Source organism: Melanostigma gelatinosum, assembly GCF_949748355.1.
Source record: "Melanostigma gelatinosum genome assembly, chromosome: 3".
In the NCBI taxonomy this organism is placed as follows: Eukaryota; Metazoa; Chordata; class Actinopteri; order Perciformes; family Zoarcidae; genus Melanostigma; species Melanostigma gelatinosum.
Genome location: NC_136636.1, coordinates 12,655,007 through 12,670,447, shown reverse-complemented (window position 1 = coordinate 12,670,447; position 15,441 = coordinate 12,655,007). Strand labels below are relative to the sequence as shown.

Genomic DNA, 15,441 nt, shown 5'->3' with positions numbered 1-15,441 from the left:
AAAGGTTATTACAATTCATCAATCAAGGGGGACATCAATATCTTTGCCAAAAGCCATGACAATCCATCAAACACTTAAGAAAATTCCCTAAAAAACGAAAATGTCAAACTCATTTGGATGCTAAATGAAATGTCTGGGAATAACTAAAAGCATGAGGTCACAAAGTCTGAGAATCATTCGAACTTTTTGCCATTCCAGCCAGTAGAAGTTGAGAAAATGTACTGGATAAGTGAAAACCTTTGCTGGTGGCAGTCGATGAAAAGTCCGGATATCAACAAAGGATTCATCTTCTGGGTTCAATGGACGTGCACAAAATGTAATGGCAATGCATCAAACAGTTAGTTATTTCAGTCTGGGAAAAAGTGGTAACTGTCCAAGAAAGAAACCTCCCTTAGTTTCTGGAAACATAAAAAAAGACTAACAATATTAACTATCACCATTTAAGAATACAGTCGGTATGCTAATTGCTCACACCAAACACCCATCACCGTTTATCTTTTTGCTCGTGGGTGTAGCAATGGCTCATGTAGAACCACTGTTCTTGTATTCCCCAGTGCTCTGTAACTCTCTGAGTAAATGAAGAGTTCATCTTAACACAGAGAAAGACTGGACACACTCTCTCATCATTCATTATCACTCCCTGAGAACAATTCACTCAGCTGTTTGACTTTGATTAAGAGCAGCGCTGCCACCTACAAAGACAGATTTGGATTCTTTAAAGACGGTCCAATTAATCCCGTTTCCATGAAATGTGTGCTTTTTGTACTTTAAAAAAAATGACATATCCATTGTTCTCTCTTCCCTTCTCCTCCCTTTGTCTCTCCTGACCACCTCTCCTCTAATTTCCCCATACTTCTTCCACCTGCAATGTCCATTTTACCACAATCAGCCTCTAATTGGCTGCTTCACATTATGAGAAGGGCAGAGATAGAGCAGTCTCTTATAAACACACACACACACACACACACACACACACACGATAGACACGCGTAATGGCGGAGAGAAAACAGGGACACAGCTGGTAAAGCTTGTTAAAAAATTGTGCTCATCCTATTAAATGACTTTGTTCCCTCTCTCTCTGTGCTTACTGCTTAGTATGATAATGTTCTCTATAATAGTTGCTAAACGGCACATCGTGATCCTCTGAGAGATCTTTTCAAAGTATGTGTTTGTTGTGGAGAGGGGTCAAATATATAGTAAAACATGTATCGTATCTTATGTAGAAAATAGGCCGAATAGGATAACTCAATAGGTCTCATGCCCTCTCCTTTGTCGCAGCACCTCCTTTCCGTATGTGCTGCAACTGCTGTAATCAGCAGAAAATCATTGTTTTATCGGGTCCAGTTGCTAAGCCCTCTGCTTCCCCTGGAGGCTCAGCTGAAAGAGACAGAAAGAAGAATCGCTGCTCAGGCAGCAGGTGAGAGAAGCAGCACAGTCTCTCCAGACACCAGTACAGGACTCAGAGGTGTGATCATCGGCTCTTCATCTGAGACTTTAACACACCGAACTTCCAGACTGTGCTGTAATGTTATTTCCTATTGCTTAATATGCCCTAACCTGACCCTAACCGTTATGAAAAAATAAAAAATGTTGACGAATGATTCCTAAATGTCTTCAGGTTCATCTCCCCATTGTCTTCCTAGTCAAGAAAAGCTTTCAAGGCCTGTTTTGAGCTGCTGCTCCTAGCATGTGAAATAGTGGATAATCTTGCTCTGCCATGACTCTTATGAACTCCCTCGTCTCTTTAGATGCTTTAGGACCTCAGCAGCCAGGCCTATTGGTTTCCAAGAATAAAGAAAAATCCTTAGGAAACAGTATATACAGTATGTACATATTAACATTTGGTGCTTTTTATCAATTTTTTCTTCTAACTTTGAACCCCTCTTCAGTTCTTATTGCACCCCCAGCTGCATGAGGAGAGAAGATGTATCCTTGATTTGACGCTCCTGAGGTTCCCTCCATGTCTTCCTTTCTTTGTTTTCCTTTAGGTTCTTTATCAAGTATTTCTTTGTCTTCTTAGAGAGCTATTATAGTAGCCATTGTTATTGTTCTTTTTAAAAGCCTCATTAGACATCGTAACAGACAATGGACAATACAAATGAACTTGGTTTGACGTTGCTAAGCATGGTGTCCTCCAATGCTATGGGTAGAAGCAATGATAAATCCCAGAGTCTGAACAAGCAGGAAGCACAGAGACCGCTGCTGACTGCTCTCTGGTCCACTCCATGATTCTTAAAAAGGCCCGTTGCCATCTGCGTGCAAACACTACAGTTACTTAAATATCTGGCAAATCTATAGAGAGGGTTCTGTATGACAAACAAACTAAAACAGTTTGTCTGACACTTCCATGCCCTCACTTTACTTCTTTTGTTTGCAAGTCACTCCACAGCCTAAGATGTATACAGAGACATTATCAGTGATATATATAGAAGGTGTAGCTGTATTTATTGCAGGCAGTTGTGAAACATGCCATTCATCCCCTGAAACACGATCCCATGAAGCTAGGGTCAGCAAGGTCAGCTAGGGTCATTTTTTTTATATATCCAACCCAAAAATCCAGCCCAGTGTTGACAACTGTTTTCCAATAAAGTAGCGAGCAACACTTACTCCAAAAGTTGCAAAATCTAGCGAAAGTCGACAGCTTCACTCCAAAGCCACTCCCCCAAATTATCATTATGAACCTAAACACATCATGACGAGCAAAGAGGGCGGAGTGCGTGCAGGAGACAGACAATTTATTTCATTTTATTGTCGTCCTGACATCCATGTCCATATCCAGATACCGGGTCCTTTTTTTATTTTTTGGTCAGAGTATTCGATCTGTTGACGGCTGTCACGATGCCAAGAGAATTTCAACAAACAAAGAAATTCTAAATACATTACATACCTAAGCTTTCAATAACATTGTATTTTATTGTATTGCATGGTATGCGTGTTCAGTTTAAAAACAGACTAACGGGTCTTTTAGACGAAATGTGCTATTAATAATATTAAACAATGGTTTTTAAATGATTAATGTGATGTTGCTGATGAAGAATGCACCTGAGAACTAAAACCGAGTGTAAAAAAAAATACAAATATTACATTTTTCTTTTTGAAAGCACTCTTTTTGCTTCTTCATCGGTTTGTGTTCCACCAAATTATTCCTTTCTGCAGTCACACAGTAATAACACTGAGAAACAATTGCATTTAAAATCCGCCTTCATATACTTGCATTATGTCAAGAACAATACACAACAATTTCACCAGTGTCCTCAGAGTAAGAAAAACAGTTTCTGCTTGCTCAGCTTGTTCTGCTTTGTTCCTTCTTTTTTTCCCTCCTCTTCGCTCTCGTTTGCTCTGCAGCAGGAAGGATCTGATTAAAAACACAATCAGCACGACGGCAGGCCCCGCGCCTTCTAATCAAACCATAATGGAAGTTTACCATGCATTATCTCTGACTGGGATTTAATGAGACTTTAGCTTGCATTATCTCAAAGTGGAATTTAATAGCAGTATCCAGGGGGCATTTGAGATCTCGTCTGTATTTCTTTGCCGAGTCTGGAGTCAGAGGTAACAGCGGCAGGAAAGGTGAGGCGGGACTTGTCTTGAGCTCCGGAGTGGGCTTGGATACATCCCTGCAACAGATGCTCAACCTCTGTTTGCCGCCGGGCCTGGGATGACTTTCCATCTGGTTACTTTGCCCTTGTATGTTTGTTTGGAAAAATACTGAGCAGAGAGTCTGTCCTTCAACGATAGGCCCTGGTTTGAGCCCCTAGTCTGGCAGCAAGCATCACCCCGCTGAGGTGTCCTTGAACCAAACTGTGAATCCTGTGCAGCTCCAGAGGCACAGTGAAGTAGCTGATGGGTAAATAAATGCATTGAAAAAAGAAAAGAAAAAAATCAATAGATTTATATTGAAAATGTTTTCATCAAAGATTTAACAATACAACAAATCAAGCCAAAAATGAATTTGCTTTCGTTGTGCAGAACAGCACGAACCCTCCTGCTCAGATCACTCGGCCATCTTCTTTCGTTCAAGTGTAATGACAGAAAACATAAAGTTCAGAGTCTCTTCTTAGACACAGACTTTTCCTTCCAGTTGCGGAAAACAGAAAATGTACCTCGTGACAGATTCTTTCACCTCTGCCACGTTGCGGTGGTCATGCAGAACAACTGCTGCTACAATAGTATTTGATAGTAACCACGTGTCATGCAATGCAGCACACAGTGTGCTGTGGGTTACGCTGTCGGTGATGGAGACCGAACAAAAGGCCACATGTTGAAGACATGTGACAAAATGACCTCTGGAAGTGGAGAGCACTGACTGCGTGTGGGTGTCCTGGTACTCTGGTCAAAGCTGTGGTGGAAAAATTGATGAATAATTTATCTTACTGTAATGGGTGCATTTGTATCTGTGTGGGTAAGTGTGCACTCTGGATTCTGTACTTGTTCAAATTCCCTGTAGCCGACTGTAACTTTTGAGTGACAAAACATCATCACTATTTCTCAGATAATGTGTTTCCTTCTTTGATATTTCTTGGGTTTTTGTGGGGGGGAAAAGGAATAATTATGTTGTGAAACAGGCGATGGACAGTTGTTTCTCCCCGCCGCATGTCTCCTGTTAATGCTTTCAATGTTGTGGTATTTTCAGAGAACGCTGTTGTGTATTAAGAATGGCAGGAAAGTCATCACCTCAGCATGTCAGCCTGTCCAGAGGTTCGCTGCTGACATTATCCCTGCAAAACCTCATTAACACTTTCATACCATCACCCGCAATCCCTTCAGTGCATAACAAGCAGCCCGGGAGGGGAGTGTGAATGTATTAATATTCATGGCTCCATTCAGCAGTGAACAGAGAAATGGAGTAAATTAGCAAGTCTAATGCTTTGCAATGCTATCGTCCACTGCAAGGGGGAGAAAATTGATACAGTAAACACTATCCAAGTCATCGGTGAGTGCTGCCATTAAGGTTGATTTTAGAGCAGAGAGACTCTATTTTGTAGCATTCACCTTGTGCCGTGCTGCACATTCAGAATGGGCTGTGCCTTGTGAAGCTGTATACACTACAGATGGTTAGGGTATCTGCATTATGGCATCCATCTCTTTTTCTCCCTCTCCTCCTGCTTTATTCTCCATCCGACAAACGTTGAATGAGTCGTGATCTGTGTACGGCAGCGATTCGATTTAATGAGGTGCCCAACAACCTTGGGTTGACTCAACTCAGCTGCAACAGTCTCACTCATTTGAGACAGAGATAAGGACCTTATGACAGAAGCACCACACAAGTTGTTAAAAAATCAACGCTCTCGAAGTTTGATTTTCATTTTTTTTTTGTTTCAAGACCCATGTAATTGGCAGGGATGTCAAGTTTGGATTGAAAAGTTGAACGCTTTTAGCATTCTGTAGTCAGATTTAGTCCTTGCAGCTTCCCAGGAGTGGGAGAATCTCAAAGATATCAAAGCTGGCTGTGAAGATGGGGAAGAGCAATGTAGATGTCTGAAGGGGGAACCAGCCAGGGAAAGACAAGACAGAATTTATGATTTATTATGGCTAACACATGCAGTAGTTGTATGAAACAAATTAACACATATCCCATGAATGTTTCATTTGTTTTTGCATTAAATCCTGGTTGTTAACTTTTGATTCATCAGGAATCAAAGTTTAGCCTTTGTACATGTAATGACCAGATGAACAAGTATGAATAATCTCATCCAACAATATCTTATTTCACTTTTGAATTTTTGTCAAGTTAAAACATGCCCATGACAATTCTTGTGACTTATGTTCCAAAAGATGAATTCATTAATTTACTGCAGCAACATATATACATATATATATATATATATATATATATATATATATATATATATATATATATACACACATCACCAAGTGCAGATTTCTAACTCAAGACACCAGAAAATGTGGAAGCAACAATAAAACACCTCCTTTGTAAACACTGATTAAAAACTGCTAATCAACTGTGGCCTGACTTAAGTTTCTTTTTTCATACTCATCAATCTGGTGTGGCGCCCCCGTTGGGACGGCTGAGTCGTAAGGCCTTTGTCACACTGTGTATCCAGACCAATGATTGCCTTCACTTGGCACTCAGGCCAGGGCGGTGTGCTGAGTGTTGCTTTTCCACCAGCAATGAGCTACTTTAGCAAATCAGCGCTTCGTGGATGCTGTCGATTGGATGCACACAGACACAGAGCGTTGCCATGATCTCTCCACCCTTGATCTGGGTCATGCTCTCAGCAGTAGCGAAGGGCTCTTATTAGTGTGTGTGTGTGTGTGTGTGTGTGTGTGTGTGTGTGTGTGTGTGTGTGTGTGTGTGTGTGTGTGCACTCATTGTGTGCGATAGTTAACTGCTGCCGTCCCAAAATGAAAACACCAGACATCTTGCTTTCCTGTTGTGAAATTCTTCCGGTATAGTGCAGTTACAAGCAGCAGGGATGGAAGCATCACAGCTTCAGATAATAACAGAGAGAATAATGTTACAATGTAGAGAATCCTGTGAAAAAATACAAAGATTTCCATTTCATGTTGCTTACTGTAAGTACAGCCTAATGCCTTTTGTTCTTCATCCCACACATCTCACAGTTTTGTATCACAGTGCTTCTCTCGGGAAGAGAATATAAAAAATTGAAAGCACAGAATCATAAAAATGGTCCATAAACTTCTTACATTTCACTTTTACTGCAGCTCATTAAAACCAATGAACCACAAAAAAGTACCATACCTAAATGGTGAAATTGCTGGATTAATGCTCAATAAATGTGTGCACTTTAAGGAGAGTGAATGTATTTTTGTTGCTACTTAAACAAGACAAAATGGGGTACAAAGATCTGAAATAAACATAAAATATGCTTTAAAATGTTGTGAAAAGCTCAAGCTGCTGTGGTTCAACTTGCACTAAAACAAAGCAGGTTCCTAACAGCTGTCTTTTGTTTTTAACCGTTTAACACTACAGCGTTAGCATGCATGCTTTCTGACGATAGCTTTTTTGTGCATATTTTTACACATTTACATGTACAGAACTTTCTTGATGTGCCTGTCCACCAGACTGAAATATATGCAATATGGTATCATGTGGCAATTGTGGGTATAATATGGCATTGCGATGAAATTCTGCATGAACATTCATGGTTCCCAGAGGATGAACACTAATGACTTTGGTGATCCTCTTTTCCTTTAGCGCTTCCAGTCGGTCAAAAGTGAAACACTTTAAATGCTTTCAACATTGATAATGATTTGAGGCTAAGATGGTCAATGTGGTCAACATTATACCTGCTAAAACACCAGCATGTTTGCGTTGTCATTGTAAACATGAAGCACAGAGCCGTAGACTTTTAAACTCTATACCTGTGTATTTTTCTCGGACCAAGACACACATAAACAAGAGAGTCTCTTTTTTAATCGATAAAATACAAAATGAAACACATTTATTTGTTGTTTGGCAACATTGTATGATTGTATGCCAGGCTGAGGACTGGCAGGAGTTGTGAGGATGGAGGATACAGGTATCGACATTATATGAGCTAAAAAGATCATGAAACATTTGTCCCAAAGGAAGGACAACATGTGCCATCCATTGCTCAGAGCAGGCAGCTCTAAGGCCGTACCAAAAATATTCCATCCATGAATTCATTCAGTTTGGATGGGCGCTCCATGGCACGATTGCACTAATCTAGTCCTTCATCACCAAAAAAGCCGAACTTCCTCTCCACCCTCTCTCCTCATGAGACCAGTCATTTATCTCTCTCTGACTCATTCCCTCAAATGGGATTCACTCCTCCTTCACCCAACGGACACATGACAGGCCAGAGCAGATGAGAGGGGGCGGGAAATTGTGCATATGTGCAGAATTTCTTTCAGTTCAGTCCGCCATAGTTTTATTCTAGTTAGTTTTACGCCAGACCTCACTACAGGTTTCATAACGATCATATGGGAAACACAACGATTGTAAGGAGAATCGTTAACAGATGTTTAAAAAGCCAGAATCGTTTCAACAAGCCGACACAGATTGTCCTTGTTGCCACGTCCTTGCCGGAGCAGTCAAACCAACTGATTAATGATCCAGGAGTAAGAAACACACACCAAGGCAAGCAGGTACTTTGGGAATCAATTCATCACACTTTATTTTGTGTGACCCTGGCTGATGTGGTGGTTGGAGAGCAGCACAATACACTCTCAGCACAAACGTATGAGAATAGAACAAATACACACAATGGCCTCGCCCGACTACAAGTCTACTGCTAAGAAATCAAAACCCCTCATTTCTACAGGCGCTTTAATGGTGGAGTGTGACTGAAGAGAGACTGAGGGAGTGTACAAATGATCGAGCGGTTTGATTATCAGTAAGGTTTCCCATTCTCTTTCAATTACATTTCCTTATTTACACCGGATCCACTGAAGCATCAGACCATGGCACAACAGCGTGAAGGACATGTTTGGGTTATCCCATGCTATGTTTAGACATACTGAGCATGCTTCATTAAGGGTGGGTTCACTAGGCCATCCCCCTGAAGGCTTGCAGGTGCTGCTTAAACTGGTCAGCACTTTCTTTGGCTGTAAGAAGCTGCTTCTCGCACCACTGAACCAGAGCCTGCTGCAGCATCTCCACGCGTGCAGCCTTGAACCGAGCAACCTGGGAAAAACACAGCATACGTGAACCTCAACAAAAAGGATGTGACACAATGCACTTGCGACGGGTAAGCCATGCGTAAACGGAGAATCCAATTTGATGTTTTACCTCCTGTTTAGCCACTCCACAGATGTGATCAAACTCCGTCTCCGCCGCTTTCTTCGCCTCCTCCATCTGATGATTAGGGGGAGCATGATGTTAATCATCGTTATATACTTCATACGGATTAAAGCTGCAATGGACATCCTCTCAACACCTGTCCAGGTCCATGGCTACTACTGAATGAACTCAGCAGAGCGTCACTGACACCTGCTGGCAACAAGAAAGCATGCACATCTGATCCAGCAGTTTGTTCATTGTGATACTCGAGTACAGGCACTCACAGCAGCCTTCTTTAAAGGTTTGGCCTTCTCTGCATTCCTTCTGGCGGTCTCTAACTCCACTAGTTTACAGGTTCTCCTGAAGAGCATCTCCTGTTTTGGACATGATAATCATCAGAGGTTTCATTGTGGCATTTCACGCTTCAATATAAGGCCAGGATTTAAGAGACAACATACACATACGATGACTAATGAAATGACTTCAGAACAAGAAGACACACCTTTTCTGCCTCCTGGCAGCGTGACTCCATGTCCAGGCCGAGCCCGAGAGTGTTCATGTTGTTCTCAGCAACACTTGTCATATTTTTCTGCCCACACACAAGCACATTATGTGCAGTGTCTTTGTGAACCCAATAGTGCGTTGCAATGTAAATACATTCTTGTTAAAAAAAAAGCTCAAACAACTTACCTTCATAGAATCAAAGACTTCTGATAATTTCACACAAACCCTGAAAGAAGAAGAAGAAAGTGTTTTTATTTGTATCATGCTTATTTATTGTAACTTTCATTCATTCATCTTAAGAACATGTGATTTTTGGCCTCGGATCAATGATATTACTGTCTCACTTAGAGAATGCCTGTTTGTCAGGATCCTCCCCTGGTTCCACACAGAGATGCAGAGAAGCTGAGAAGTGCCCACAGGCCACTGCTATTTCTGCAATCAAATGCACATGGAGCAAACTCCAACATCAGACTTGGGACAGGAAGAATTTGCGTTGCAATGTGAATGAACACTAACACACTACATATCCTCCCATAGGTTTTAACTGTTGAAACAAAACACAAATAAATCCTAAATAACGCCAAACGATAAGCACTTCTTGTCTCCGAAAATGTAAATGAAGTGTTCTTACTTTGCTCAGATTGCACCACATCTAGGAATCTCTACAAGAAAAATAAAAGTGCAACAATCAAACAGGAAGAATGTCTGCGGCTGTGTGTGTGCGGGAAGATAAAAGGGAGGAGGACACACAATACACACAGACACAAAACCAACAGGTAAAAGCAACTGGCTCACCTCAGCTGCAGCCTTGGCAGAGCCGGTTAGAACAAGGTTACGAACGCGTTCACTTTGAAAGAACTCATCCACATCCTGCAGACACAGACATTACCAAAGTCAAACCCAACATAGAGGCATAGAGGCCGTCAAGTCTGCTCGTGTGAGTCCCGGTTGTGTACCTTATGGCCTTCTTTCCTCCGTTCTTCCACAGCTTGACTCAGCCGGTTGAAGATGTTTTTCTTTACTCTCTGTCTGCCTGGAGGCTAGAGACACAGACACACAGAAGCTTCAACATGTTTCAAGCGCAGTATGTACAGTACATGAAATCTTCCCTGAATTAGTCAAGGATGTTGTTGGACCCATGTCACTATAAAAGCTGCTGATGCCCGATAAATAGCATCCCAGATTCCATGAAACTCATCAGACAGGAAAGGACTTGTATAGAAGCTGTCACATCAGCAGGACTTGAAACACGTCCAACACTGACACAAACTCCGACTTTTATACAGTGAAGAGGCCGTAGTACTGCTATTACTGTGTGTGTGTGTGTGTGTGTTTGTGTGTGTGTGTGTGAGAGAGAGTGTGTGTGTGTGTGTTTGTGTGTGTGTGTGTGTGTGTGTGTGAGTGTGTGTGTGTGTGGCTGCATACATACAGTGTTTGTATTACATTTATGATACAGAGTTCAAATCATGCATTGCTTTGTAAAGAGACACTTTTCTCCTGATGATTTACTGATTCATGATTGAGTGTTATATCTTACTGTTCCTCATCAATACTGTGTATGTAGGTAATGTAGGATGTCGGCCATTGTCAGAAGGTTTGTGTACGTGTATGTGTATGTGCAAACTGTTACATGGAAGCTTTGTGCTGTTGTATGATTGCATCTTCTAGAACTGCAGGACTGAGTTCACAACATTTTCCCTATGGAGACATTAAAAGTAGATCTTATCTATCTTATCTCATCTCATCTCACAACAGGAATACCTTTACAGTAAAACAAAAATTGGATGGAAACAACTAGCATGTGTTTTCATGATTCAAGCATCAAGTGAGATCTTCTTTCACCCTTTTGATGCTATTTGCAGGCACATCAAGCAGGTTGAGAGTTTGTCCTTGGTCGCTGTTGATGCACTCATTTTGTGACACTTCACCATCTTGTTTCATGTTTTGTTCTTCCATCTGTTTATCTACAGACAAAAGTTCCGCTCCAGCTGCATCCCACTTCAGGCTCTGCCTTCTTTAAAGTCCACTCTGATTACAGGCCCACATACAGAAGGCTCCTCTAAAAGTGGCCAGACGATCATTCTGCACGGATCATTAGTTCTGGTACGAGACCACAGGCAGAAACCTGCCTTCAGTCCTCTCCCTATATGTGGAGGACACGATATTATGTCACATGAAACGTTCCATTTTCTCTTCTGAAACAATGTCGGGGAAAGTCTCACGATTTATTATCTGCCTCTCTCGTAAAAAGGTGTCACGTTGCACCCTTTTGTGACATGAAATTCTAATCGTTAAAAAGAGAATAAAAAAAAAAAAACAGGCTGTTTATTTGTGTCCACTCACGTCTGAGCTGGTCAGTAAGATCTCCACAGCTTTATTTTTGCCGAGTATGCTGTGTGCAGCGACCTGCCGGAGGAAGCTTTCCAGTGCTTTACAGTATGGCAGCCACTCTCCTAAACCAAGGAAACCTGCAGGGAAACCATCAACATCCGTATCATCACCATCACTTCATATCACACTCAACAGACGATGCAACAGAATAGACGCTGGAGTGGAGAATACCATTGGTTGATTTTACTTTCAAATCTAACGTTCTATTTCATGGAGGTGGTGTCAGATGCACTCACCAAGCTGTTTCATAGCCTTGGCAGATGCATTCACCTGAGCCTTTGCAGGAAGAGAAGGAAACTGGAAGAAAAACAGAGCATGACTGTATTACTTGATATTGTTTGTCAAAGCAAGATTTATTCTATTGGTTTTTTCCCAAAACAAGACTTTTTTTTAAATTCGGTGCCTGGCTTGGGAGAGGAACATAAATAAGGTTAATTCCTTTTCCTTGAAAACAAAAAACTGAATCCAATCAGACCACAAAGCTGTGGCTTATTTCCCAACAGTACTGGGCCAGCTGGCAGCTCTAAAAGTAGCTTCCTGGTTACAAAGGAAAGGAGGAGGTTAAGAATGAAAGGAGGAGGTTAAGAAGGAAAGGAGGAGGTTAAGAAGGAAAGGAGGAGCATGTTAAGAGACGTAAACTGCTCCACATAACTTGGCTGGCTGTAGCACCTTTTCCAACCATGTGTTTAAGTCATTGTATGAAGAAAACATTTTGATTTGTGATTTTTCTCAGTTACAAAAGCACTGTGTTACAAGAACACATACTTTTATGTACTTGTCAAAGTCTGCAGCTTAGCTCAAATTCTATTGTACGGTAGGCAATTGAGGAAAGAAAGATAACATCAAGCAGCATGCACACTTCCAAAAGGACGTTTTCAACAGAATCCAAATTTTGCTTTGCATCTTCACAGACTCCACGTGTAGATATTCCAGCACTATAATCGTCTTGTTATTGTCAGAAGAGTATGAAGACGTTTGCAAGTGAAATAAGGGACAGTGGGCGGATGAAATGAAGCACTGACTATGACTCCCTGTATGCCGGGCACATCCTCCTGAGAGAACAGGTGCTGCTGCAGCCATTCAAAATCATCATAGGTCCGGTCCACATGGTACTCCCCTGTCCCAGACAGCTGGCATGGACGACAGACAACATGTCATCAGAGTCTGTTTTTGCAATACCATAATTCAAACACATCAACTGGGTTTCTGCATGAATCTAGATCTAAGGTAGCTTGCAGCAAACTCACCTTTTGAGACACAACAAGGAAGGTAAGTGTGTCCCCGTCTGTCAACACCTCCGTAACCTTGATGTTATGACCATGGACACTCAGAGAAGAGTTCACTTCGTTTACTTCTTCCTGTAATTAAATGTGACAAACAATTTTATCAACAGCTGGAAGTAAATTCACATTAGTAGGCAAGCCAAAGTTAAAGGGAATTAAAAACTTCACTTACAGCCCATGCTGTAAATCTGAATGTCTCCATGGAGAAAAAGTCACATGACACTCAGAGGCTATCAAAAAAAGGTTTTCAGGCATACTTACCATCATTGTGAAGCCTGTAAGTTAATGATTCCAGTATGTCTTGTATCTGCTTTGTAGAATGCTTAAATCTCCGTTTATCTCGATAAAAGTGCATCAAGCTGTAAAGATCTTTGGTCTTGTGTTGGCTTTAGTGCGCTCACGCTCCAACTGCTGAGAAGGCACAGGATATCCTCTGGGTCAAAGTGCACAATCCTGTGAGAAATGGAGTAAAACAGTGCCAGATCTAAAGTGCTGGCACAGGGGAAAAGAAAGATGAGTAAATTGTGTGTTAGTCAGTAACTCAGGGCCTTTGACACACCCACACAGGAAAAGTGGCCCAGCAGTCCGATTGGTTCCCCCATCTGTCAAGCTTACAACCTGAAACATTAAACTTACAAGTGTTGTCATAAAAGAGGCAGAACACACACACACACACACACACACACACACACACACACACACACACAGCTTCCTTCGTCAAGACAAGTTTATGTGTCGAGCAAATTCAAAAACAACAAACGTTGACCAACGAGCTTTACAAAGAGATTAAATAAAACACTGGAATGATCAAATAAAAACACAGACAACAATAAGAGTATTAAACTAAATGAATCAAGGCATAGAATGTCTTGATGGAATCATAGCTCAAACAACAAAATAAAACACTAACAGATCAAAACCAGCACGTGGTCAAGCATGTCTTCATTATGATAATTTAAAGGCGAAAGAAGAGACATGGGCTTAAAAGGCATCAATGGAGGCGAAAGACGTCATATTTATGGGCAAACTATCCCACAATTTAAAAACACTCAATCCCCCGTGTTTTGTAACTGGGTGCGTGGTGTGAAGATCAGTGATTGAGGAGGAATAGACGTAAGCAGTTCAGAGCCACGTGCGTGTCGATGCAGCGCTTTAAAAACACATTAAATATCTATTTCGCTGAATTTCTACATACTGAATACAAGACACAGATACTGTGAAAACAATATGGAGGCTTTATTATTATTACTTTTTAAAGTCAGTACTCTAAAACAGACACACAGGATACAGGGTCAAAGGTGCTAAACATAGTAGTCGTGGTCGTCTTCGTCTTCATCCAAAAAATAAAAGCTGTGGCCATGCTCTTCTACGCCGTAATGGTTAAATAGACCATTCTCATCCTCCCCATCCTGAGCAAAGGTCCAGTGGAAGAATGGCTCCTCCACAAAGGGACTGTCATCGAAGTCATGGAAGAAGTCTTCAAAACCAAAGTGGAAGCTTGTCTCATGTTCATCGTCCTGGCCAACAGAGGCCTCCTCATTTAGAAACGCCTCGTGGCCCATAAAGTCGTACAGCTTCCTCTTCTCCTTGTTGGAGAGCACCTTGTAGGCTAGGGCGGAGGAAACAGGGGAATTACTTTATCTTCAGTGGCGCACAATGAAAAGTTCATCTGGTACACCTGGCTAAAGTCTGACAATCCTGCAATACCACAAACTACAGCACAGCCTCGATCATAACAGTGAACACTAAACCTTCATGGAAGTTGATTTAGACGGCATCAGTATTAGCTGTGAGCAACTGACTATAATCAGGAGAATAAAAAATCATTGTTTTAGAAGTGGTGCAATCCATGTCACTTGTGTAAATTGCATATACAAAATAGATTACAACATAAAAAAAAGGTTATGGTAATGTTTTACCTTCAGCAAGCTCTCCGAAAGTCTTCTCTGCATCGGCGCTCTTGTTCTTATCTGGGTGGTATTTTATGGCCAGTTTGCGGAAAGCCTTCTTAATGTGGCTGTCACTTGCTGATGGCTCAACACTGAGAGTATCGTAGTAACTTCTGCTCGACTCTGAGGCGGCGGACAGGGCTTCGGTGAAGCAGTACAGCATGACCACGTAGGCTTGCATCCAGCGGAAAACACCTTGCGCTGCCATGCTGGGCTTCTGAGCACAGACGAGGAACTGTTAACACAAAGACGTTCTCTGGAAGTAGGCTATAGCTGTTTTTGCAGTTTGACAACTCGTGTTGTTGTTAAGGCTATCTGCTGTCTACACGTCAGCGTAGCAGCACTCAGCATACCTTGTGTGACTCACAAGGTATGCTCCACACCCCAAGGCGCACACACGGATAGTCAATTTAACCCAGCTGACACCTTTGAGACTTAAACATGTTCCGCATATTTCAGCCCAACTAAACGTGGTGGTGAAAGTGTATCAAATTCAAATGAAATGCTGTTAATGTGCAGCTGTTGTTTATCTTAGCTCGCCGTCGTTTCGCGATAAGGCTACCACTGTATACGATGTAAACCTTTT

At 41.7% G+C, this 15,441-nt stretch overlaps 2 protein-coding genes across 2 annotated transcripts; both read right to left on the bottom strand.

Moving 5' to 3' along the window:
• Window positions 1-7,782: 7,782 nt before the first annotated feature.
• On the bottom strand, window positions 7,783-13,293 carry LOC306797654 (sorting nexin-6). The gene is made up of 14 exons (XM_079297034.1): window positions 13,168-13,293; window positions 12,871-12,981; window positions 12,646-12,753; window positions 11,860-11,920; window positions 11,576-11,700; window positions 10,189-10,272; window positions 10,028-10,102; window positions 9,864-9,894; window positions 9,577-9,664; window positions 9,419-9,458; window positions 9,231-9,317; window positions 9,013-9,102; window positions 8,738-8,803; window positions 7,783-8,632 (listed from the first exon to the last, which is right to left on the bottom strand). Exons 1-14 carry the CDS (start codon window positions 13,171-13,173, stop codon window positions 8,495-8,497), a joined length of 1,110 nt encoding a protein of 369 aa, XP_079153160.1. The 5' UTR covers window positions 13,174-13,293; the 3' UTR covers window positions 7,783-8,494.
• Window positions 13,294-14,118: 825 nt separating this feature from the next.
• Window positions 14,119-15,098, bottom strand: LOC306775496 (dnaJ homolog subfamily B member 9-like). The gene is made up of 2 exons (XM_079265940.1): window positions 14,826-15,098; window positions 14,119-14,515 (listed from the first exon to the last, which is right to left on the bottom strand). The coding sequence occupies exons 1-2, from the start codon at window positions 15,061-15,063 to the stop codon at window positions 14,208-14,210; spliced, it is 546 nt and encodes a 181-aa protein (XP_079122066.1). The 5' UTR covers window positions 15,064-15,098; the 3' UTR covers window positions 14,119-14,207.
• Between the last annotated feature and the right edge of the window lie 343 nt (window positions 15,099-15,441).

Coding starts and splice junctions, on each gene's coding strand:
- LOC306775496 (XM_079265940.1), bottom strand. CDS start 15,063: ATGGCAGCGCAAGGTGTTTTCCGCTGGATGCAAGCCTACGTGGTCATG. Junction 14,516..14,825: donor TTTCGGAGAGCTTGCTGAAG/GTAAAACATTAC, acceptor CCTCCGCCCTAG/CCTACAAGGTGCTCTCCAAC.
- LOC306797654 (XM_079297034.1), bottom strand. Junction 11,921..12,645: donor CCGGCATACAGGGAGTCATA/GTCAGTGCTTCA, acceptor TTTTTCTTCCAG/TTTCCTTCTCTTCCTGCAAA. Junction 9,318..9,418: donor AAGTCTTTGATTCTATGAAG/GTAAGTTGTTTG, acceptor GTGTGTGGGCAG/AAAAATATGACAAGTGTTGC.